The sequence below is a fragment of the Amphibalanus amphitrite genome, unplaced genomic scaffold (assembly GCF_019059575.1).
Source record: "Amphibalanus amphitrite isolate SeventyFive unplaced genomic scaffold, NRLGWU_Aamphi_draft 000120F_arrow, whole genome shotgun sequence".
Lineage (NCBI taxonomy): Eukaryota > Metazoa > Arthropoda > Thecostraca > Balanomorpha > Balanidae > Amphibalanus > Amphibalanus amphitrite.
This window is the reverse complement of record NW_024881615.1, coordinates 748028-773429: the sequence shown is the minus strand read 5'-3', so window position 1 is coordinate 773429 and position 25402 is coordinate 748028. Positions and strand designations below refer to the sequence as shown.

General features: G+C 46.0%; 1 protein-coding gene across 3 annotated transcripts in view; it reads left to right on the top strand.

The window, feature by feature from the left end:
* LOC122381454 (netrin receptor DCC-like) overlaps positions 1–25402 on the top strand; it is a 90130-nt gene that overhangs the window by 45823 nt on the left and 18905 nt on the right. For 2 of the 3 annotated variants that reach the window (XM_043365620.1, XM_043365621.1), the window contains exons 2-3: positions 10576–10680; positions 24877–25061. In XM_043365620.1, coding sequence (XP_043221555.1) covers positions 10576–10680; positions 24877–25061 — 290 coding nt within the window. Of the gene's footprint in view, positions 1–7235; positions 7340–10575; positions 10681–24876; positions 25062–25402 lie in introns of those variants that run through there. The other variant, XM_043365622.1, reaches the window with a different exon arrangement.

Genomic DNA, 25402 nt, shown 5'->3' with positions numbered 1-25402 from the left:
TGTTGAAATGAAAAATAAATTTATATCAGCTAGAAAAAAAAACTTTCCCAAAAAAGTTGACTAACTCAAGTCAACCGAGGTCATCTTAGGTCAATGAAAATGGCTTCATGTTCAAATGGCTTTGACACCTATCATACTTCATGGGGCAAGCATCAGTTCACATGTCTGCACGTTTTTAATCACCACAAGTCTAGAAACGGACATATCCTCTTGAGTCCCGCCGATTCGCCCATGAATGGAGAGCAACGAAACTTTTTTGGCTGAGAGCTTTGGTGCCAATAATGACCAGATTGGTGACATTTCAGCCGTGAAGGTCATCGCGCATGCGCAGAGACATGTATACTGGGATATACAAAAATACTCAAAGCCTATAAAATCTGACTGAAATGCAATCCATGAAAACTTCCATACAAACACCAAAGTGTATTTTTTCGTTTGTTTAGGACGTAAAATGGCTAATAGTATTGACACGTTTAATTATCAACACCACTCGCCCTTAACTTCAGCTTCTTCTGCCCCTTGCCCACTGCTCTTAGGTCTTTAGTTGCCATTTCCTTTGAAAATATAGAACTTGTAGCACCTGTGGCGAATCGATAAACAGTAGAGGAAGACCTTGCAGCATTATCTGAAGCGACATCTCTAAAAAAAATTCGCCATATGGTGTGTTTTAGAGAGGTGCTTGCCTATGTCATTGTGCTTAGGGGTCGGATTCTAATTCATCGGGCGATTTATCAAACTTTGAGTGAGGATCTACGGCCATTGAGGTCGCCAACGATTCGAAGAATGTTAACGCTGAACCACAGAGCCATTTGAAGGCATAATGTTGTTTGTGAGCCAAAAAAAGGCTTTAACTAACCCAGCAACCATGTATACTACAGTATACATGACTAGTCCTAGGCACAGTCCGTTGTATACTGACGTTTACATTTCTCCGTCGTGCAGGATCCCGTTGGTCACTCGGGTGTACATGTATTTTTTCAGAGGTCAATTCCTCCGAATAATTGTAGTGCTACTTCTTAAGCACGTCATACATGAACTTTAATCCTTTCTGGAAAAGTTCCAAACACACAATTTTGTTTACAAAACCTGCAAGCAATGATCAACAACGAATGGTTATGTTAGCAAAGCAACAGTTTTCGATGAGTCATACTCTTAAAAAGAAATAACAGGAAAATAATTAGGAGACGTACCTCTATGCTGCGACCGCCGAGATACCGGGAAGATTGAAGCGCTGAGGCGTCAACAAATTCAACTTGAGGATATAAATTCAGCCACCAGGTGGCGGACCATGGCATGAAGAATGCAACGCATGGCCATGAAATAGCCTAGCCATTAGTGAATTCCGTAGGTATACCCCAGTATACAAAAAGAACCAAGAGGATATGATAAGCGCTGACGTATGTCGAATCCCTATTCAAGTCTGACATGATATAAAGAAAAGAAGTCACAGGTCAAAGGTCATTTGGGTCACGGTCATGAATTTTTAAAACTGAATCGATGTGTTCATTTGCAGTTGATTGCATTTTATCCTATAGGTAGTTATTTGCATTAAAATTAACCCGCGACCGCCTGGGGGGGGGGTCGGATCCGACCCCCCTCCGTTTTTCTCCAATAACTCATGAACCGCTTGCGCTATCTACTTGAAACTTGGCATACCTTCTCCCCCATCAATTCGACGTCTCCTGTGCAATTTTGAGAAAAATTTCCAATACTTTTTAAGATATATTGATTTTAGTGATGTAACTACATGGCGTTTTCAGTCAAAAAATGGTAAATGTTTAAAAATTCGCCAAAAATCGTAGTTTTAAGCAAATTGCAAATTAAGGACATGAATAGACGCAACTCAACGAATTCTTTAAAATGGCTATCTCGGATTTTCCATAAAATGCGTTTTTTACCCCTAAAAATTCATAAAAACTATATTTTTTGGAAAACAGGTAATAAAATCCAAAATTTTGGGAATTTCCAAAAAACCTGAATATATGTTATAGAGATCTATTAGAACATTACATGTCCCAAATTTCAACTTTCTACCTTGATTTTTGACCCCCAAATTGTAAAAAATAGCTCCAACATGCATAGGGCAAGGTGACGTCATAAGCATTTTCGTGAATTAGAGGCACTTCTGAACATTGCATGTGAAAACAAATGGCACCACTAGATTCCTGGGACAAAGCTCCTCTAGAAAAGTGCATTTTTATGTCAAAAATAAAAAGTTGAAAAATTGACTTTTTTTCTTGGCCCTCGTTTAGTCATGTATGGTATAAACGATTTTTTATGCTTTCAATGCACACTTATCACCAGCACAGTGACTTGGGGTCACATATAACCATTACCATCGGATTCGGCGTGAAAAATAAGCCATAAAACATGTGTCGCACGCCCATGTAGCAGAAAGTGAAAACCGTGACCTTTCGTGACCTGACCTGACCTTGACCCGTACTTAGTATGACCCCTATACGCACATGGTACCTTCACTAGGCCTTTGAGGTCATTTTTGGGGAGTTTCGAGCAGCAGCTATCGATTCCGCTGTCCGTAAGCCTAATCATGCAAAATAGAGTTGCAAAGTTTCCCTACCGCACTACCGGCATGCCGGTAAATTTTCACTACCGCAGGTTTTTTCGTGGTATCTGGCATGTCTTGCCGGTAGCATGCCGGTATTTTTGATTTTGCACAAAAATAGAAAATATCAGCATATGGTTTAAACTTTGGGCACTAAGAGGCTATCAGATTATAATAACAGCAATATTAGCCACTGCAAAATACATTTTGTGGTAGAAGTTACATTCCTAAGGGTAGGGATAACACATGGACCTCAGCGATTCACAGGTTTCGTTATAATGAGGATTGTCAAGAATCTACTGTGGTCAATAAATGGAAGAATACTTATTCATGCTGCAAAAGCTCGATCAATCAGTAAGTCTAATGGTATGTAATGGGTAAAATACAACAAAATAAATAAATGTTCATGACAACGTTCCTTAGAGGAAAAGGCAGAATCAAAACACCACAAAACACATTGTTTGGAAACTGGCCTTGAGTCCTGAGATGTGGTCTGAGATACTCTACAAAGTATTTGACACTGAAAATCCAGCTGAAAAGGCAGGTATTAGGTAGCCCTGAGCCTGACTTTGGTCGCAAAATGAAATGAAAATCAAACAAACTGGCATTTTGTCTCATCTTTACAAGAAAACACAATATGCATACAAAATAAACAAAGTGGCGCAGAATAACAGGGGAACCAAGGATTGACTTTTTAGATCTTCTCTCCCCTGATGGAAGGATGTAAGATGATGACGTAATATTTATTCGCCTTTTTGGTTTAATTCCTGAAAGGGAATGCATTTTTTTGTAGTGAACTAAACTCACAATGTTGATTACATCAGAATTCAATATCGTTTTGGATCATTTACATCAACAAATCATTTATGAGGCAGTTTGCTACAGTTCAGAAACTTTTTTGCAGCAATTTAATCAGCTGGTTAAAAGTCTCTGTTATTATGGCGCATCTGTTTCGAAATCTTTGATAGTTGATAACCTTGTGTTTGGAGAGGAAGATTCTGGCTCTCTCTATCGCCTGGATAAAAATAGGCCCCGCCCATCCCAATCAGCTGCTGCATGACGAGTTGATGACGACAACCACTACTTACCAGCAACCAATCTAGGGATAGCGTACGTGACAGTAATGGTGCAGCGGTTGCAAAATATTACATTGTTATTCAAACGGTTTTTGCTATTAGGGCCTTGTTAGATGAGGATGAGGTTAGATTAGATGAGGTGTTGATGAAGGCAGGTATTTTTTAAAAATATTTTTTTGACAATTTTTTGCCCTTGTTTTACTTAATAGCTGAACCCGGGACCACCTGAAGTCTAAACCTTATTTTATATAACATGTCAATGCTGATGCTGTCTTGAAATCAAAATGTGAAATTTAGACAATGGTAATAGGAATAATGAATAGCAATTTCACCAACAACATTTTAATCTCTAGGAAGTGCAATTAAAATTGAAATCACTGTCTGCCACACTGCTCCATCCTGGTCATGCAACCAACGTTCATGGGTGGTGTTTCACGGCAGAGCACGCACTGCAGTGCTCAGCACTGCAGTGCGCTGCGTGTGTCAGAGCATTGGGTTTCCATGGCAGTGTCAACAAACTTCACTGTGACGCTAAGCTATGACAGCATCCCAGAACGCTAGCACGCTGCGGTACCAGCACCAGCAGCATGCTAGCAGTATTTGAACTCAAACCTCTGTTCTTGGTACGGTTTTTCAGAACCTCTCACTCTGTTCCAAACGCGATTGATCATAAACTAAGAGGTCACATGCAACGTCATTTGAGTGATGCTATGGTATGCCGTAGCTACCAGTGCACACAGTGTCTGGATGGTGAAACAGGGCCATTATTAATCACATTTGCTTTGCTTTGTTTCAGCAGAAACCTGTCTGCACATGGGAGGAGCGCAACAAAAGCCCATCAAGTTCATGCATGGCAGTGGATCTCAACAGGAGAAAACCAGAAAGAACATGGATGCTTGTAGATTGCAGTTGTACACTGCTGTTATCACCTGATGTGTGTGGCTGGCATTGCTCCTGGCAAGAACCACCTGCAAGTGATGAGATGGTGCCTCAGTCGTTGAGTGTGCTGCAGTGTGAGAGGCGCCCTGATCTCTACTTTGTGATGGGTTTCCATTGGAGGTTCAACTGAGAAGTGAGAACTGACTGTGACCATGCTTGAGCATGCCAGTGGAGCTTTACATGCTTAGGGCAGCTTTTGAACAGATGCTGACCATGGCATGTCCCATCCAGTTATCACGTGCACAGAATGGTGGGGGGGAGGGCAACTCTGGGCTCTTGAGTCAGCCCTACTGCACAGGGGGTACAGATGGCCGCTTACGTTTGGTGTGTCCTGCACTGCATTATCAAGCCCAGTCTGCGCCACAGGCAATGGGTCGGGCTGCACTATGTTAAAGGCAGACTATCTTGCAAAGGAGGCTGGCATCCTCTCCCATAATGACACACCAATTGGCAATCATCGCTGCGATGATCACGAGGGTGTCCGCTTATCTAACATGGTGAGGTGGAGAGCCAGTTCAAGCTGGCCTGAGGGATGGTTTTACTTCATCTGAGGCCCCCTTTCCCCGCCTGCCAGGTCCGGTCAAACGACCGCTTCACAGTGAACGACTTGCAGTGGATGCCGTCCCACAGCGCAACGAGCTCGCCGACCAGAGGCGGCGGCCAAGAGGCGGCCGCGCTCCCCCAGTCGACGGTCCCGGTGGACGTCGGCAACGCCCACCGCGCGACCATCAGATCGGCTCGCGACAGCGCCGTCGCCGACTGACCGCATGACTGGTATCTGTTCTTGATGTGGGACCGACTGCCACCGCCGGTCGCGGAAGGGCATCGCTCATCGGCCATCGACGTCCGCCAGCTTCGCGTGGGTCACTGTTCGGGCTGCCACCAATACACCGAATCGGATGGAACCCTGTCGGCGAATGCCGGCGGTGCCCCGACATCGACTGCGCGGCGGCCAGTGCATCGCGTGCCGGGAGGAGGCTGGCACCCCCGATCGGTCATTGGTCACAAACCGTGTCCCAGCTCATGACTGCATCCAGCGCAGCTCTGTGAGATGTTCTGCAGCTGCTGCAGTCTGCCGCGTGTGTTGAAAGAAGAATGAACATGAGAAAACCTCAAAACTTTATGCCTATTCGTAATTGACCAGTATTGGAATAAGTTTGGATTTTGAGAATTTGTGTCCCTGTGCTTGTGCCTGTGTGGAAAGGCATGCTTTACGGTGTACCATCTCAATGTCAAATCCCGGCTGCGCTGTGCGGATTTGTGCGGCTGCTGACAGGCCACCTGGGTGCCAACGTATGTGCGAATCCGCGAATACGTTGTGTTTCGTCAGTCAGTATCGTTCTGAAAATATTGACTAGGCTATATAATAGGCTATATAGCGTATGACGGTTCAGCCCAGCAGTAATAACTGACCATTGATTGGGCGAATTTTGTGTGGTGGTTCGCTAATACATAACCTAAAGAGTGTTTTGCCGGAATCGTTTAGTAGCAGAACTGACCGGAATATAAGTAGAATGCAACGGTTTGAATCGTTAATTTGTTGAAACGATTGTTCTCTGAGACCACTGTGTAACTTTTGACCTGAGAATCACCAATTATAACGACAATGGGGAAGCAGTAGGCTGTACTGTAGAGTGTAGGCAGGCAACACTATATAGTTGGCACACTTACGAAAGCACACGACTTACGCAGTGGACATCTGCATCATGCATGTTAAGGTTTACTGGGAAGAGTGAGAAATTAGTCAGAATATAACTGACTAAGGAAAATAGGCGATATTTCCTATTGAGCTGGGGCGGAGAGGGGGAGGGGACGTGTGGTCAGCTATGCTAATAATTCATTCTCTTTATGCAGCTGTGTAAAAGGGCGTCCGTTTTTGGGTGAGACCTTCCCCATCGGCCATTTCCAAGTTAAATCGTGGTGGAGAGTCTGGAGACCTCAGCCTCGGTAGTCGGTACCCTGCGCGCTGCGCCACCTTGCGAAACATAAAGCAGCAGTCCTGACATCTACAGGCGTGACTTTTCATGAAAGCGCGGATGTGTTCGCGCTTATGCGAAGAAAGTTCTTCCGAGTATGGTTGATAATGAGATTAATTGTTGTCATTTATTTATTAATTCATTGGCAAAAGTACCCTAATAAATCGGTAAAATAGCTTGAACTGTATCGTATTTCCTTCGGAAAAAATGACGAACTCATCCTAAGACATCCAGATTATTGGATGCGTTCGTCAGTTGTAAGTAGTTCAAGTTTTTGGGAAAATTTGCTTGTGGAAAATCATAATATTTCAAAGATATGCCTATTTTCGAATAATTTATGCATTTATCTGCATTGAAAAATGATTGTAAAGCAAAAGTGCAAAAGATTATTGTCAACTTATTTTCTCAAATCACGATTTACGAACGCACAAAACTCCAGCTTTTAATTTAGTGCGTGTGCGAATTGCGGTCAAGAAAAAATATTTAAACTGTCTATATTCCTCTTAAAACAATGAAGGATGAATGAAGAAAACGCTGTTTTGAACAATTGTATATTTATTTTTTCTTAATTAAGCAAAAGTACAAAATTTTCAACTATTATTACATTTGCTCTCACAAAAACCATCACTTTTTAGCATGACGTCATGTCAGCCAAATTTACTAGCGCCATCTCTGGAGAGCATCTTTCGAAACCTCCAGACGATAGAGAGAGCCAAGATTCTTCACAAGAAAGCGGGTATTATATCGTTTTTATGCATATTATTTGGTGACTGTTCTCAGGACAAGTGAGTTTTTCACATTTTTCAAATGATTCGTATCTTATTCATGAGCCAGCAAGCCATGGCGTACTACATGTAGCAAAACACCCAACCCTCCTTATATATTACTGAACGGCTCTGGGAAAGAAAAATGGAAACCGAGGTCTTTAAAAAATTGTAGGCACGAGGCGTAGCCGAGTGCCGGATATTTTTTGAAGACCGAGGTTTCCATTTTTCTTCCCAGAGCAAGTTCAGTAAGATATTTCCCATACGTCGTTTAATATCTATTCAGAAACTCACAATTTAATTATTGAAATCACCTTTTTTAAGAGTTTTATCAAAAAATCACCAGAACTGTAGGTCATCAACCCGTGCCGGAAAACAGTGCAGGAAAGATCACGTGCAAATGTTTCCCGCACGGCTAGGATAATGCTAAAGGGATATCTCGGCGTATGGGAAAACAGTGTTCTACAGGGTGACACAAAAAAAAACGGTCATCACCAAATTTCAAATAACTTCGGAAGTTTTATTCAGATCATCACCAAACTTCGGCCACTTAAGGTCACACCTATGTAGCATACATCCACCAAGTTTCAAGTCTTCACTACGAATACTTTTAGTACAGTGTGTGTTTTACTGACGCTCCACAATGTGCTCCAGGTGAGCGCCACGGCGCTGCAGGGCGTAGGCACACTTGCATCCGGCGGGCAAAGTTGTCGATAACCCGATGGCTGTGCACTTTACAGAGTGCAATGGCCTCTGGAGACAGTGCTCAGGGGGTGTGCTACCCCTGAAACGTTATTCTTATCGGGTTATCGACAACTTTGCCCGCCGGATGCAGGTGTGCCTACGCCCTGCAGCGCCGGGGCGCTCACCTGGAGCACATTGTGGAGCGTCCGTAAAACACACACTGTACTAAAAGTATTCGTAGTGAAGACTTGAAACTTGGTGGATGTCTGCTACATAGGTGTGACCTAAAGTGGCCGAAGTTTGGTGATGATCTGAATAAAACTTCCGAAGTTATTCGAATTTTGGTGATGACCGTTTTTTTTTTGTGTCACCCTGTATTACCTTCTTCCTGGTGTTCATTTAGAAGCGCGAGTAATTTAAGCGGGGAAGGGACTAAATTAACTTTCCTCAAGTGCTCAGATATGTACTGTGCAATTACACCGCTAGGTGTTAATATTTTTCTGTGTGTATTTCATTTTCTCACATTAAAAAAGTGGTGGTACACCTCGCCCTGTTCCATCCGAGCAGAGCGATAAATATGGACTGACGATGCCTCGGAGAGTCGATATGTTCCACCATCGGCCTCCAAACGCTCACGAGGACAGAGCGATGTCTCCACCTGGAGCGACTTATCCAACTATCGGCCGCCACTAACTTCCACTATTCAGGCCAACAGAGCCCAGTTATACGAATGAACATTTCCTCCAATGCCGACCCAGACATGTGGTTAGCCGCACGTGCTCACCGACTGTATTGACGTGCGTGCACGGACCTTGCCTGTGTGCACGATGCACGATGCGCGATGTCGTCGCGCCTAACGATAATGGTCAGGGCGATGATGGGATCATAGTCTGGGCTTTATGACGCTGTAACTATTGGTCTGAAGGCGCTGACCCGAAGTCAACTGTGTTGATACAGCTGTACGACCCAATTGCATCATTCGTACTGAGTGAAGAGCTGTTTCAAAGTTGTTCTCCTATCAGAATAACTTCTCAATTATCGCTTAAGTTATCGCATAAGAATTTATCTGTCACTCGACGCATAACAATGTAATACCGAACACATAAAACATCATTTCTTGTAAATACCAATACCTACTTATACAAAATGTATAACGTTGTCCATGGAAATATGTGATTAAAGTAATTATGTGGCAGTGTGTTATGTTTTATAATTCATATGTATGACACGACGAGTTTGTTTACCACACTTGGCTTCAATTCATTACGCTTCAAACACTTGACTCACTTATTCGTCATACATGATTGGAGTCATTGGTTCGTGTTCCATTCCACTACTTTGGCCATTTGCCATTGTCTATTCTTATGAAGCTATAAATATTCATAACACCTGCTTTATCGGTATAGTTCAGTACAAGTAGCTGTTTGGTAGCTCATTCTCAGAATGGTTTTGCACGAGCAAGGAGGACAGGCTCTTCGTGCTCTTTCGTTATGCATTTTACGCCGAGCCCCTTCGATGCCAGGATGTTGCATTAGCTCGTCGGTGGCGTTCCGGTGTGACAATCGGTGTCCGTAACCATCCGGCAGTCCCCCATCCAGGCGGACCCCGCCCTGCCCTGCTGCACCCCGCCGGCCCGGCAGCATGAATTGGTAACGCCCACAACGATGGGTACCCCGATATTTCGCACTAACTGGCATTGGGTAAGTGAGCTTAATGCGCCACTGGCACGGGAGCGCTCGTAGCTTCCCGTGAGTTACAGCGGCCCTTTGATAGATCCTATAAACATCGTCAGCGGCAGGGTGCAATGCACATCGGCGCCGTAATTTGGAACTTCCTGCCGGCTCCTATTTGAACATGTCATCAAGAACGCATTACTGCAGAGTGGATGGCGACGCAGTTGTCACTTGCATAGTGATCTGAACCCCTTAATGGCCCTGAAAACTTTTGCAATTGCAGCTCTGACGGGTACTTATATAGGCACTGAAGTATTGACCGACCTACAGGTACAGACCAACACTCCCGGCCGGATCTAACTGCACTTATAGCCGGCCAAAGCTCACAAAAGTCCAATACAACAGTGCAGCTCCCTTCCATACCGAGATTATATCTTACAATTGCCAACCAAAACAAATCACGAAACAGGCACGCGATAGCAAAACAAATATCAACCAATACAGACCAATCGGCTTATCAAAACCATAGGTTTCTGTCCACACCCAACCGAAACTTTAGATGCTCAAAAGTCCAACCCTGGCCAAGGCTTTGCTGCAGCTCGGAAAAACGTTTTGTTATAACGAATAGGACCGTAGTGGGAAACTGGGAATGACAGCCGTGCCTTTCTAGCACAACGAGGGATGTACATAACATAGAATGTTAACTCTCATGATAAAAGAATGAGATAACTACATGAATTAAACCTTGCGTGTATTACAGAGTAATAGGCATGCATGTCAGCTGAGGGATGTCATTTTCGGCAGCTTTTTATACAAAAGACATTAGCTCAGCAAACATGTAAAAAATAAGTGATGTTAAAGTTGACCTATCCTCTGATCATCCTCTGATGTTCTCGGCAGATTGCAAAGAAGAAGAAGCTGATTGGCTTCTGACAGCTGATACTCCTGCCCGAATGCACAAGTTCAACATCATGATCAAGTGTGGCCTGATCGTTCTCGTACTCGGTAAGTTCCTTATAGGGGATAGTCACGTTACTCTAAAGGCTAAAAAAGACTAAAAAGTGTTACTAGTAGAATGGGCTGATACCTATCTAATTTCAATAAAAAATGAGTAGGTGCGTTGTAAAGTAGACCGGGGCAACGCGCACCCCGAGGCCCACGTCAATATCTCATATTTTTTAACCCTCGCCCGTAAACGGTGTTTTGCCACCTTCGCCATGCAGTTGGTGCGACCCCCCCCCCCCCCCACCCTGGCGTTTGAAAACGGAGCGTCGTAGAGCTTAGCGGAAAAGACCAACGGATTGCTCTCAACGAGATCTTGTGATTGGTGGTACATTTTTTGGTCCTAGGTCAACATTTGACCTACTTATGACCGGTCAAAGGTCAAATTTTCGGAAAAATCTAGCTTTTTCATATTTCCGCGCCGATTGCGGCAAAACGGTAAGAGATAACGACTAGAAACCTTCACTTTCGTGATCTTTGATCAATTCTCTATCGTGTGGTATGCATTTCGATGTCATAACTCTAAAAATGATGCGTTGGGAGCATCGGAAGTCTGCAAGGTCATTTGTGCATTGGGTCAAGTCAGGCGTGTGACGTCACTGACCTGACCCTGACCCAAAATGAACTACAAGAAACAACCGACGATGCCTGAAATGGATAGCAAATTCGAATTCAGGGCATCAAAATACCCCGAAAAGGCATACAAGTGCAAGAAGTCATTACAGGTCAACCGAGGTCACTGACCTTACCTTGAACATAAGTAACCTTCAAAATGTCAACGGACATTGTGCCAATGTCAAATCAGCCAGTTGTGATTCTAAAACAATCCATCAGTGTGTCAGGTCAGTCGGCATTTATACCAATGTCAAGCAATCTCCAATTTAGCGTAAATCTGGCCGGAGGTTGTTCCCTTTATGACGTCATAACTCCGTGACCTGACATGACCTTGACAAAAAAAAATACCCAAAGTTGCGCAAAGGATGCCCCAGAGGGTACTAAAATTTGAGCAGGCTATCTGAAACGGTTCGGCGTAGCTAAGAAAAACCTCAGGGGGGGGGGGTGCACCAACCCCCCCCCCCTACATGGGCGAGGGTTAAGTTCCTACCGACCAATGAACAGGTTCTTCAGAAGGTTCGCTTATCATTTCTGCTGTGGCAATATTCTTTAGCTGGATTGATCGGAGCGCTCAAACTTTATTTTAAAGGGACCCTCCCACCTTCAAAAAAGTTAATGAATTGGCATGAAAGTGATATCGCTCGGTTCAGAAAGAGCGAAAACGAATATCTACCAAATTTCATCGAAAAATATTCACCGGTTTCCAAGATATTAGACTTTTACTTTTGTTTACTTTTTGGGATCTCCGCTGTTCCTAGGGACTTTATTTGAAAGTGCGGCATTTGTTGCGCGCAAAGCAGCATATACCACCACGTGCTACCAAACGTTTTAGCCAAACATTTAAAAATCGTTAGATATCTGCGCTGACGTCACACATTCAGAGCGGTATTCCTATGCATTAGCCCCTCTGAATCAAAATGCTGCAATTTTGAAATTCAATATTTCCGATTTAAGGCATTTCTCGATGTTGTGAGTGCCGAAACCGGTAATTGTGAGCCCTCAGCCAGGGACCCCATGTTGGCTATCTCAACTCAAATCTAATGTTAAGGTGGGAGGGTCCCTTTAAGAATTCTGGAATCGCTTCACATTTTCTAGTCTAGGCCTACCATCAACAATAAGTTTTAACGATTATAGTGAGTTCGTGACTTAGGTAATGTTAAAGGATGCATGCAAGTACTGCCATAGTTTTCATGGGAGATACTTGCTTATTCCTATGCCAAACATAGTTTGCGTCACTTACGCCGTCGGTGCGTCAGGTGACAAAGTATGATTTAGTTGACGCGGGGGTAATGCGGCACAGCGTAGCAGTTAAGTACAAGAAGCCCAGCCCCAGGTGGCGCTTTGCCCCGGTTACACTGTAACAAAGCATATCATAAAATCACCTTTGTAACCGTCGCGTAGGAGGGGAAAGGGGAGGGACATGGGCCGGGCATTTCACTGCAGTCACTCAGCCAGGAACAGATATCAACATTTCCTAACCACCATGAGTTTGATTTATTCACCGTGACTGCAGGTGACAAGTGGATCATTCCGAATGCTTCCAGTCCTATGGCTAGCGTTAACTTGATTACAGTCACGAGCAACAATTTTCAGATGCGTACCGCAGTGCTAAAGCTGCAACAGAGGCTTGTTTTCACCCAGGAATGCTTGTTATGCTAATTACTTCATGTGGTGCGCTTTGCCCCTCGGAAGAGGGCGCCTTGCCCCGGTAACGGGGCAAAACGCCCATTTTGACTTCTATCACTTTCTTCTTTTTGACACGTTACCAGTGAGTGAGTCATGAATTTTGTCCGTGGGGCTATGAAGACAAATGTGCAGTGGTTGACATAAGCGCTAAGCTGTCCTTCGTTGTCCCCTCATTTATACCCTATCACGAGTCAAACGTTAAGGGGTGCGCCTTGCCCCGGTCTACCCTAAATAAATGTGCGATGTAGGAATATTGTGAGTTTATTGAAACGGCGAAGTAACGTCAACATCGGTAACATGCAAAATGTTTTAAGCCTTATGTGTGGTGCATCCTGTTGATTCGGCTGAATGATTATTTTATTTTACTTTACCGAGCCAAGAGCACAAAAAAAAATCTATTGACTTTACCATGTTGTTACAAGCAAAACAGGAAACAAAAATAGCAGGGGCATTGACGACCTCTAATCATCGTTCCTCACGCTTTGACAGTCACACTACTGTCTCAACATACACATTTAATGAGCGTATTGTCAATTTTAAAAGCATTGCCCCTGTACAACTCAATGCACATTCACGAGGGCATAAATGCAAAGCACGGCTCATTGTTTGTGTACGACGCAGGCTAAATGGTCCGCATTAGCCCCATATGCGTCACTTGCCCCGCGGCTGCCGGCCCGAGTAATCACTCAGCGTGTGCTGATGGAAAAGTGGCGTGTGCCGCACATACACGGCTGTCGAACGGCACCTGATCACCGGCATTGATATCGCTCTACGCGGAACGTGCAGACTGGACAACACGACCTGTGGCCGACTGGATAGCATGGGCCGGCCGAGACCATCGTGACAGAACCAAACAGTGTGGCTAGGGGCTGTGACAATGTGCCATTAGTGTCCGTTGCAAAGTGTTCGAAAGTCCATACCGTGGAAAAATAATAGCGGAATAAATTTGGGAATTGATAAGAAAATTCAGATTACTTTATAAAATAGCTAGAAATCATGAAATCAAGACGCCACTTAAACAAATTAGTTGGAAATGCCAAAAATCAACATGTATCGCTTTCGTATTGACATACCAAAAATGTTGTTACACATCAACACGACAAACCAATCTTTACCTACTGCCAACGAATTGACTGCACCCTTTTACTGCCACTTTATTAAAATCGGGCGTAGGCGGTGTAGGACTAGAGGGCCGGGCCAACCAGAAGATGACTTTGAAGATCGTGCCGGAGTGAGACACAGTCGTCACTCGACCCACGTGCTCCATCCCGCGCCCCGCGGAATGGGTCGACTCTGGTCAGTCCCCCCCCCCCCCATCCTCGTCGGACTTCAGGATCATGTTACCATGGCGGCGACACTTCAGAAAGTGCCCCCGGCGGTCGGCGGGCAGACGACACGTCCGGTCCACATGATGTCGGCTTGGGAAACTGACCCCATGACGGCCTCTAATGGAACGTCTCAAAGCTAAGCCAGCTCACAAGACATTGGGAAATGCACTCGTAACTTGTGTTATTCATTTCGCTTACCGACTTGTGTTATTCACAACATCGCTTACCGATGTCGTGATACATTAAAGTCGTGTAAATTGCATCACACTACCTAAGTGTTTTTAATAGCCATATTTTTCGGATAGCGTTAGATCATAAAAGTGCTCTCCTGCTAAAAAATAAACGCAGTTGAACATCAGAAAATAAAGGTAATTACAGGTATGTAGGTATGCACCCTGTAGGTATGCATATAGACGTTACAAAAGTAAACATGTCAATTTAACCCGCGCACCGACGACGGGGGTCTGCGCCAACTTCGCACCGACGGGGGGATGACCGCCCCCCCCTGAGATCTCGAGAACGAAGCAAGATAGCGACAAGCGGTAAACGGCATCGGATACGCACGGTCAAGATCTACAATTTTTACTAAGGTCATTTTGAGGTCAGGTCAAAGATGACGTCACAGGGGTCGAAAAAGTCAAAATGGCGGCGCTAGATATGGAGAGAGTTTTTCTCGAATAACTTTCGAATTAGTCCAGATATGAACAAACTAAGAGCAGCATCGTGATCCTCTCGTCAATCCGCATCGAATGATATATATGTTGACCTCGAAAGGTCAAGGTCAAAGGTTGACCTCAGGTCACGTGACCTCGAGGTCATCATGTATATCATTCGATGCGTCTTGACGAGCTGAACACAATGAGACCATCCATGCGTCTGTATCTTGTTCCTGTACGGAGTTATTGGCCAAAAACCTTTGGTGACCTTTGATGACGTCACATGACCTCACAGCTGCCCAACAGCAAAACAGACCTCAAGGTAGTGAAGGTTGATCGTGTATGAAGTCATGTATGGTATATGGGGCCATTCCGACCCGTTTTAGTGGTAAAAACAGGGAGTTGATTTTTCCCCCATTGACTTATAATGGGGAGGTCGCGAAATTGACCTGACCTTAGGTCACCGATATCAAAATTCCGAGATATACAAATTGTAGCTACTAATGACCTAATAACATCCTGCGACTTTCAAAGGCCTCCGACATCTACTGTAGCTCTGGCACGGTGACAAAGTTGCAAAAAAGTGACTTGAGGTTGGGTCATTCAAAGTGACCTGGTGACCTGACCTTGAAAGGTAGGAGGTTCAAACTTGCACACCATGTGTAAAATTGATGAGGAAATAGTCGTACCAAATTTCGCGGCGCTATGCGCCGCGGTTTTCCCGCTATTCGCGAAAAACCTCAGGGGGGGGGGCGGATATCCGCCCCCCCCCCCCGTCGGTGCGCGGGTTAATCCTTTCAAACGCTGTATAAACATCTCATACATCCTTGGTTGTCAGCCTTTCCTTATATCGTAATTATTTATTTTCAATTCAAAATAATTTATTGCACTGCGAATATCTTAGAAAACATACCAGTATTACGGTACTTTTTAGCTGCCAACGAGGTGAGACTCTGCTAAAAATGGAATGTTCCCAGCCAGACCCTGTTCCTCAGTATATCTCCCGGTGTCACGGGATGAGATTAGACAGGGAGCCGCTACTGTTCGGCGGGCACCGAGAAACGCGGGCTCCTCCCCGCCCGCCGCCGTATAACAGAGGGGGGACGCGCCCGGCGGGCTCTGAGCTGCGACAAAGCCTCATAGCGCCCTGCGGTCGGCCATAGCTCGGTGCGGCGGCCGTTTCGGCAGCCGGTCACGTCGGCCGGCTGCGGCCTCGTCCGTCGTCGCGGCGCCCGCGCCCGCCGGCGGTGACGGGTGGGGTGCTGAGCTCAGGACGGGCGCCGGGACCGAGTGGCTGACCCCGGCCGCCGCCCCGGCCCCGGCCGGCCCGCCGGAAGTGAGACCGACCGGTCGACCGGTGACTGTGCACTGTGCAGGCCGGCCACGTCCCGGCGACAATCGCCGAGCATTGATCGTGACCTGGTCGGCACGGCGGCCGGCGGCGCGGCGGGCCAGCAGCGCCCTCAATCAGACGCCCGCCGTTTGCCTCTATAGGTAATGGCTCGGCTAATGAGTTGTCTCAGTCAGACACAATGTGCAGTATCGGTAATGCTGACAATGGCCATCGGTTCTGACGACGAGGGACAATTACTTACGATCAGCGGTATCCAGGCGTCATAGGACCAGACCGCCGTGTATGTATAGTTCAGTATACGCATAGACCTCTAATAACCGAGGTCTATGTTCAGACCTTTACCGATTGATGGTCTGGGTGTTCTGTGAACGCTAGCATGAATACATTTATATGCCTAGAGCTTGCAGGAAGTTCAAAATAACATCGTAAGTTTTATGTTTTGCGCCATTTTTAGATTAGTTTGAAAATAAAAGCTTTCAGAATTAAATTCAGTTACATCAACTGAATAATTAGGCCTATTACAGAACAGAGCTTTAGAAGACATAACAACATATAAGGCGGCACTAAGGTGGTTTAAATAGCAAACGAGTGCATTCTTAAATCCAGAACATAAAATATTTGCTATGCTTGAATCTGCATGCCTAGCATATGTTCGAAATGGAAAGAAGTACATTCCGACTTCAAATTCAATCTAGAAATGTTAATTGAAAACTGTCGTTCGCACAACCACGTTTCTCGCGTCACTTGAATAGGCGAATTACCATTGAGTGGCGTCACGGCACACGTTAATCAGCCTTTATCAATGCCGTTTCACGCCCGGCTAGTACCCCAATTCCTCGTGGAAAATTAATTGTCGCTGATTCCGAGCTTCAGCGGCTATAAATGATAAACACCAAATGCGTAAAATAGTTCCACAGAAAACGCTGCATGAATTAGTTCAGGGAGGAAGTCGATCGGTAAGTCAATCAGCTAATAATTAGCCGGAGGCCTTGGCTCGGCGGAATGCACCTCATAAAGCGTCTTTGGGCGGACTCCTTTGTGAAATGGCTGCGCGGCCTGCGTACTTTTCCGTGGCGTGGCGTATTAGAGAGCCAGTTGCGAGGGCACGGCGGAATACCAAGCGGAGACCGAGAGGCGGCCGGTGTTCTGAGCGGCCGCCGCGCTCTCCAATGAGCCTTATCAGCCCGACCGGCGCACGACGGCCTCCGGCGAGGCGAGTTCACACGGGCGACTAGGGCCGTTCTTACCGGCGCGGCGCCTCGGGCAGGCTGGCACCGACGCGGGGGTGGCGGGCAGCTGTGCCTGGGGCCAGCTCGGACGTGGACTTACACGGGCACCCACGGGCTATTCCGGAAGACTCGTAGCTCATAGATTACGGTCTATGTACAAGGCAAATTGTGGATCAAGCCAACATTAGCTATGATTAGTTTGGAACGAGTTGGCAGTTATAGCTTTTTTGTATGCTGGCATTTATTTGTGATCCATTAACTCCTCTGAAAAAAACGTTTGAATAAAATGCGGCACTAACTTTTAACGCAGCTGATGATGACTTTCAATTTGGGAAGGAATTTGCTTATTGTAAGATATTTGTCCGTTAAATGTTCGATGCTCGCACACTTTTGTTACAATGGTCCATCTAATACACCACTTCGGGGTGTCCGAAATTCATTGGCTGGCCAAGTACCAATATGCACCACTGGTGATTGCACATGGCTGATTGCATGATCGCATGTGAGCCTAGAACAACGTCGAGTCCTGGCATCACTCACCAGTGTTCATCTGAGGTCATTAGCACTTAATCGTCATTGCACAAAGGCTGCGGCTATCAAACAGGAACGCAAAACATGACGTCCAGTTGAACCCAATCATGGTCAGCATTGGGCTTTGCCAGAATATGGCTTAATTTGCAGTGGTGGCATCGGTACCCAAATGCTGCCATTGAAAACGGAACGCTATTTAGCTTTAAAACTATTTATGCTCCACATACCTACTCGTAACCGTGTGACCCCCAAAACGAGCGGCTTTTTACTCACGGTCCTCTTTGGCCACACACTGTGGTATTTTCACAATTCAACCAGACACTTAATGAAAGCAATAAAGGCCCAGACGACCCCATTTATCTTGTCATTTCTAACTTCTGCAAGGTTTCCGCAGTATTTTAAAACAACTCCTCTCTTTGTTATAAAGGAAAAGAATTGTACACGGTTATGAGACCGCTCATACCAGTTGGGGTGCGGCATGCGGCTGGTTACGTCAAAGCCCACAAACGATGATAAAGTGTACCTACCTCAAATATGCGCGGACGTACAACTAGGCCGCATAGTTGATGTACCGCCATAGGTCCAATACTCCCCCAACACTCACAATAAAGAAAAAATCATCGCCATGTCATCTGCCCATTATAGCTTGCAGTTACCAACGCCGAGCTCCACTTGTTGAAAACTTAGCTCTTTGTCAGAGCTTAGAATGTCTTACAACAGAATATGTGCATGCTTGATGTGATATTTACACGAACCTCAATGAATTGTTCAAGTACGTCTTGTTACGCCAGACGATGTTTTGCATTTAGGATTGGGCTTGGATAAGGCGAATTCGCTCTCGTAATCATTTGTTTTCCAAGTAAAGCTTTAGGGGTATATTACCGTTACAGGAAAAGACTTGCGTTAATCCCGTTTTGCTGCTAAAACCAAATTCCTGCCCAATCAATGCCCAGGCCTTAAATGTATTATGAAGCCGCTGTTAGATGTGAGTAGCCGATATACCTCGAGTAAATTATGCTGTAACGCGACTGCCATTTAAATTGTAACGTTTGACGGCTGAAAGAGATCTGTGCGTTTGCATATGCTAAGTCATGTTATCCTAGATTTATGGAGAGCTCATAACTAAGTGATCTCAAAACGGCACCACATTTAAACCAGCTCGAACTGAACCAATATATCTAGCATAACTGACATAGAAGCCGATCGGTTCGAATTCCAGTCGGATATACTTGTATACGCATACCTAATCATGCATAACAGTTTTGATGGGATATAGGTACCAGTGAAGCTTGTAATGTTATATCAGGTGTGTGTATGCAGGATAATCTCAATCCATGCAGAACTTATAATGCACCATGAGTATTTCGTGCATTTCTTATCGCATTCATTGTTAACATAAGCGTCAGGTGATCGAACACTATCACCAATTTTCATCATGCATTTACTTTTCTTTATTATTTGTTTGTTTTGGCAAATATTTCTCAATTTTAAGTGAAAACCTGCCTTACAGAGCACAGCTCATTTCTAACTTTCATTTAGCCACCGCACACCATCTTTCTCGGCTCCGCGGTGAATTTGGCGTTTCATCACGCCTCAGGTGGTGACGGGTGGACCGGCCGTCTAGCTGGCGGGTGGGCAGCTCATTTCAGCTGGATGTCAGCGGGATGGATGTCGATACAGACCCTGAGCCGGAGTCAAATCCAGACCCGGAGCCGGAGCGAGCGCCAGTCGCCCCCTCAGCCGGAGCTGCGCTCTCCCGGAGCCATTCTGTACGAAATTATGTTCGTATCCATTTCATAGTTCGATTGTTTCCGCCTTGTGAAAGTCAATACTCGACCTGAGCCACCTCAGCGCTATATAGGATCACTGTTTTCAGTGGCGCGAACCGAACGCGATGCATCCAGCCATCGTTCAGCATCCCGGTGGCTCAGTCTATTCCGCCGGTATGATTGTATATCGATATCACGAAGACTGAGCGAGAGAAAAGCCTCTCTAGTGATGATGGCTGTAGTTTTATGATACCATAGCTGCCACGGGATTTGGAAAGAAGCACAGCAATGTGTCGAGATCTTGATGATGAAACCATATTTATTCTACAGAAAACTGTTTTACGTGACCATTAAGCTATCAAATAGTCGCCATTAGCTACGTATGGCCCCATATCCACAGCTGCTTTACATTTTTGGTACGTGAAGCTCGCTCAGCAAGACATTTGTTACCGCGATTAGCTATCGCGGCTACTTAAACTTCACGGCACCGTAAATAATGGGCGATGTGACCCTGCTCTGTCGTCCTGTACAACCGATCCGCTATACCAGGAAAGGCGGAGCCCACTCCACAAGGCATCAAATACGTGTCAACAGGATGTATGTGCCTCAAATTATTCCGTGAAAATGAACTATGAATCCGCACAATCTGGGATCAGGCTCTTCAGTTGAGAAATTATCCGCCCCTAAATCCGCTCCGGCAGTGAGCCCGTCTCCCGGCCAATATCCCGTTCTATTCATTGGGCAGCTCGGGTCATTCGGTACGCTGTATCCGGCAGATGACTGCGGCACAGGCTGCAACTAACGCGTGCCGCTCGTGTCCCGGCCGCGTCAGCGAGATCCCGGCGCCGGGAGACGAGCCGACCGAACCGGCGGGCCACCCTAGCGACGGACCGGGTTGACAGACCGACGGACCGCCCGAGCGGCCGATCAGACTGACAGACTGACCGACCGATGAACCGGACCAACCAGACTGGCAGACTATCCGAGTGGCAAACCAGACTGACAGATTGACAGGCTGAATTAACCGTAAACTGACGGTTAATTCAGCTGACTTTCCGACCGACGGACCAGACTGGCAGACCGACAGACCGACGGACCGCACGGGTGATAACCCAGACTGACAGAGACAGACTGACTGCCCGAGGGTCGATCTGACTGACAGGCTGACAGACTGACGGTTTCATGGTCCAGCGGAAAGGATGGACATTGGACAGCCGACCAACGGGCTGACCAGCTGATCGGCATATCGGTGTCCTGACCTGCGAGCACCAGCCCGGACTGGTGCTGTTCTGACTAATAGGGATCAGCAGATCTGTGCGCAGAAAAAAGACCCGTGCGCTGGCCTGGGGGACCGACGGACCCGTGTGCCGTCCCCGTTGCATATACGACAGGCCCATAAGCCGGCCCGTGGGGAACGGCCGCGGCCCGTGAATTGGGTGTATGCAAGATTGACGACACGCGGGTCGTATCGGCAGCCGCACTGCCGACTCGAACGGCCTAATGTGGATTGACGACCGTCTCCCCCTGTGCAGCACACATTTGTTCCGCCGCTGGAGACGGCGTAACACCCTGCAGACGTAATCCAAACAGCGGGACTGCTCAGGGCCTCGTCTAAGGAATTTTCACTGGGGGGGCAGAGACTGAAGGACCCAAACCTAGGGTACCCCCAAATCCTGTTTTCTCACCGGATTTAGGCCACTTGTTTTTCGTCACAGCCCTGAGACCATTATTTTTTTTAAACAAAAAAACAAACAAAAAACAAAACAAAACAGAGCCATGCTCGTATAAGGGGGGGGGTCGAACGGACCCCCCCCCCCGGTTTTTCACGAATAACTCACGTAAAAGCGGCTGACCGCGACGACACATTCAGTACCCTCGCGTTAGTCAATTTTACACCTACTCTGAAAATGTCATGACCCTGACCGTAATGACCTTTGACCTGTGACTTCTTTTCGAGACCATAGGGGAAGGTGGGGTAAGACGGACCAGCTAAGGTTTGAGGCCGCATATCTTCCTACACTGCTCTCGTAATTCATATTATTTATAGTCTTCGGAATGCTCAATCCTTCCTCTGTTGATATGTGTAAAGACTAAATTTCAAATTAAAGACATCTAGGTGGTGGATGCTCTTAAAGAGGGACATGTCAAAAACTCAGACAAGAAAAAACGTGGGGTAAGACGGACCACCCAGCAGTGCCTGCTATCCATTCATGTGTGTTACACTTCTGCTCTGTACTCTTGTAAGAAAAAGTAACCAGAATGGTAAAATAACAAAATGAGCCTTTATTCTTTACTCATGTGTGATGGAAGTGCAGCTAAAAGCTAAGAACATGTGTGTTGATTGTCGTTTGGCATGAATGCATGCTAACTGAGCACTTGCATGCACGGCTCACATGCAACAAAGACTCCTTCCTGAAAAAATTAGCTTACTTAAACTTGTGTCAATGTTTTGGAAAAGAACTTTCCATATGCAGGGTACAATGGACCACCACAGGGTAAGATGGACCACAGTGGTCCGTCTTGCCCCCAATCTAAATTCTGTCATTATCATGACGTATATGTCAAATAGCCCAACATCGCAAAACCTTGCCTTTCCTAAAGTGTGACTATAACTAAGTTTATAACTTTGTTCTTCACAGTTAAGTGCAAAATAGAAACTAATCATGCAAGAAAGGCGCCGTAATTGAATCACCCGTAGACCTCTTATATTAGATCGGTTTGACGAAAAACAACATTTTTCTCAATAACTCAAAAGCTAGGCATCCTAGCAGCATGAGCTCAAGGTGGCCATTGTTACGAAGGAAAACAAACATAGTGAGTGCATAAAGCAGTAGATACCAGCAGCGGTTCAGCCGGGAGGGCTGGTGGTCCGTCTTGCCCCGCTGGGCCGTCTTACCCCACCTTCCCCTATTTGGCCGGAATCGCGATTCGGCGTATGTCGGCTCGCATTAGCCGCGCGTTTGCAGTCTTTTCGTGGTTTCAAGCGTTCAAACATGGAATATGATATTGCTCCCATGCATTAGGGTAGGCGTCAAGGTCACCGCGAGGTCAGGTCAGGTCATTGGCTTTTGATGACTTCGGTTCACTTTTTCGAGTTTTACATGATTCTAGGCCAGTTTTTGGAGCTTAATTCGAATTTAGCAACCATTTGAACATTTACGAAGTAGTTTTGGTGCCTTCGTAACATGTTGCGAAGCTGTCGGAGCCAGAGGCGGTTGCCACCTACTACGAATACCCGGCAAAACCCTTACTGGTTGACTTGACCTGACCTGACCCGACCTGGCCTAAATGCATGAAGACATTATCTGTGATAATTAACTAACATGATATTCGTGATCAGCACCCCGAAAAAAAAAAACATAGCAGCCACCCTTTACCACGTTGTAACAGGTCCCGCGATTTTCCCGACTTGACCGAAGACTAAGGCCTTAAAATGAGGTATCATCGGCTTCCTCTCGTGACGGGCAGCACGGTGGTTTTCTCCGCGAAGCTCTAGCTCGATCAGGGGCGAAACGGCAAGGGGCAAGGTCCAACGCCCCCCCCCCCCCTATACGTTCGCGGCTGGAAAAACACCAATACGGGCGAGAGTTAAGATTAATGTGTTACCCCCTCACATTGCCCCACCAGACAGTGCTTAACATATTTATCCGTGTTGGGCCGTGGGCGTTTGATTGAGTGGGAGGGGGGGGGGGGGGGCGGGGCACAAACACGAGTTGGGTCACTGGCAGCTGCCAATAGACAATTTGCTACTTGAATCACAGTAGCAAAATCACAGAATCACAGTGAGTACTCAGGTCTATAAATCACAAAACTCTGGCTTTTCCCGTAGTCATGGAGCATGAACAGTTTTTGAACAAATAATTTAACGTTTCTCGTTAAATCCGTATAAGACTCCTAACAAAAACACATTGCAGAGAAGGTAATTTTGTGAGAAGTTCACGTTTTGACTGGGGGGGCAAATGTTGGCCACTGGGGGGGCAATCCGCTCGACTGGGGAGGCAATTGCCCCCCCAGTTAACATGTTAGACGAGGCCCTGGGACTGCTCCGAGCGCTAGGCGCAATATTTGAGGTGGTCGGATGAAACAGTGGAATAAAAAGCAAATAAATGCAAAAAGCATTATTATAGCTTTTCTTATCACAAATTAAACAACAAAAAGAAAAACAAAATAACAGGCGAAAAACAAAAGTAAATCAGAGAAATTTTGAATATGCACATTCTCTTGTACAAGCTTATCAGAGTCATGTTTGTTTCAATGCGTCAAATGGCTTATTTGATATTTCGCTTGGTTTCAAGTACTTGCACAAATACCTACCTCCTTATAAGTACTTGCACAAACACGAGGCACCAAACGCAAACCTACGTTGAAAAGCGATTACTGGGAACTGCATTCGCATCTAAAAGGCGAATGATTCAGGTCCAGTAAAGATCAGATCAGCGGGTCCCTGTGCGAGCTGGCTCTGAGACTATGGGCCGCCATTAAACTTGTGGCTGGTGTGTTACACTAAGCTCTTGATCCAGCCATTATAGTAAGCGCTGGAAGATAAAGTGGAATAATTACGCAGACTAGGAGCACTTAAGATGTGATACGCTTCTTTTCAACAAAACCGGTGAGATGTTCGTGGGAAATATGAGGGCCTTTATGATCTTCTTTGAATATGGAATGTTCAACAATCGTTTAGATAAAATACCTTTGAAATGAATGAAATAAACGTTCCAAAGTGAATTTATTGTTGAGAACCGCTTACAATGAGTAAATTTAAGACAGAAGGCGAAAATCAAGTGTAACCTTATAACAGTAGAACGTAATTTGATTTGTTTTAATTTATTTGCATCTGGCAGAGTGAGCGTGGACTCGAGACTGAAGCTGAGCTACCCCCTGACAAAAAAAAAAAACAAATAAAATAAAATCCGTGCAGGCACCATTCACCGGCGACCCTGCACGTATGTCGTTGACTGACTGATGACCTGAGGTGCTGACTGATGACCTGACTGATTACCTGACTGACTTTTGGCCTCGTCTGACCGGCAGCCGACGGTCGCCGGGTGGCGGGAAACTCGCCGTACCAGCCGCGTCACGTGGCCGAAGGGCCACCGTTCGTCGACAGCCACCCGCCACGACCCGAGTTTGATCCGAGCATGGCCAGTCACGTGACCTCTTTGCACGGCCGCGACGCCCGGCTCAACTGCATCGTCCGCACGCTGGAGAACAACACGGTGAGGCGCAGCGAGGGCAGGTCAGGGGTCGGAGACCAGGGGCAAATGGGAGGTCAGGGGCCAGGGGAGGGGGGTCAGGGGCACATGTATGGTCGGTCATGTGTCGGATGCGGATGGTGAATTTGCTAGTGAAAGTTTCTAGATTTCTAGGTTTGCTCCTCAGGGGCTCATTACCGGATGATCAAGGCTCCCAACCTTTAAAAGCCTTACACACAGAAAAATATTAACACCGTTAGCGGTGTAATTGCACAGTACATATCTGAGCACTTGAGGAGAGTTAATTTAGTCCCTTCCCCGCTTAAATTACTCGCGCTTCTAAATGAACACCAGGAAGAAGGTAA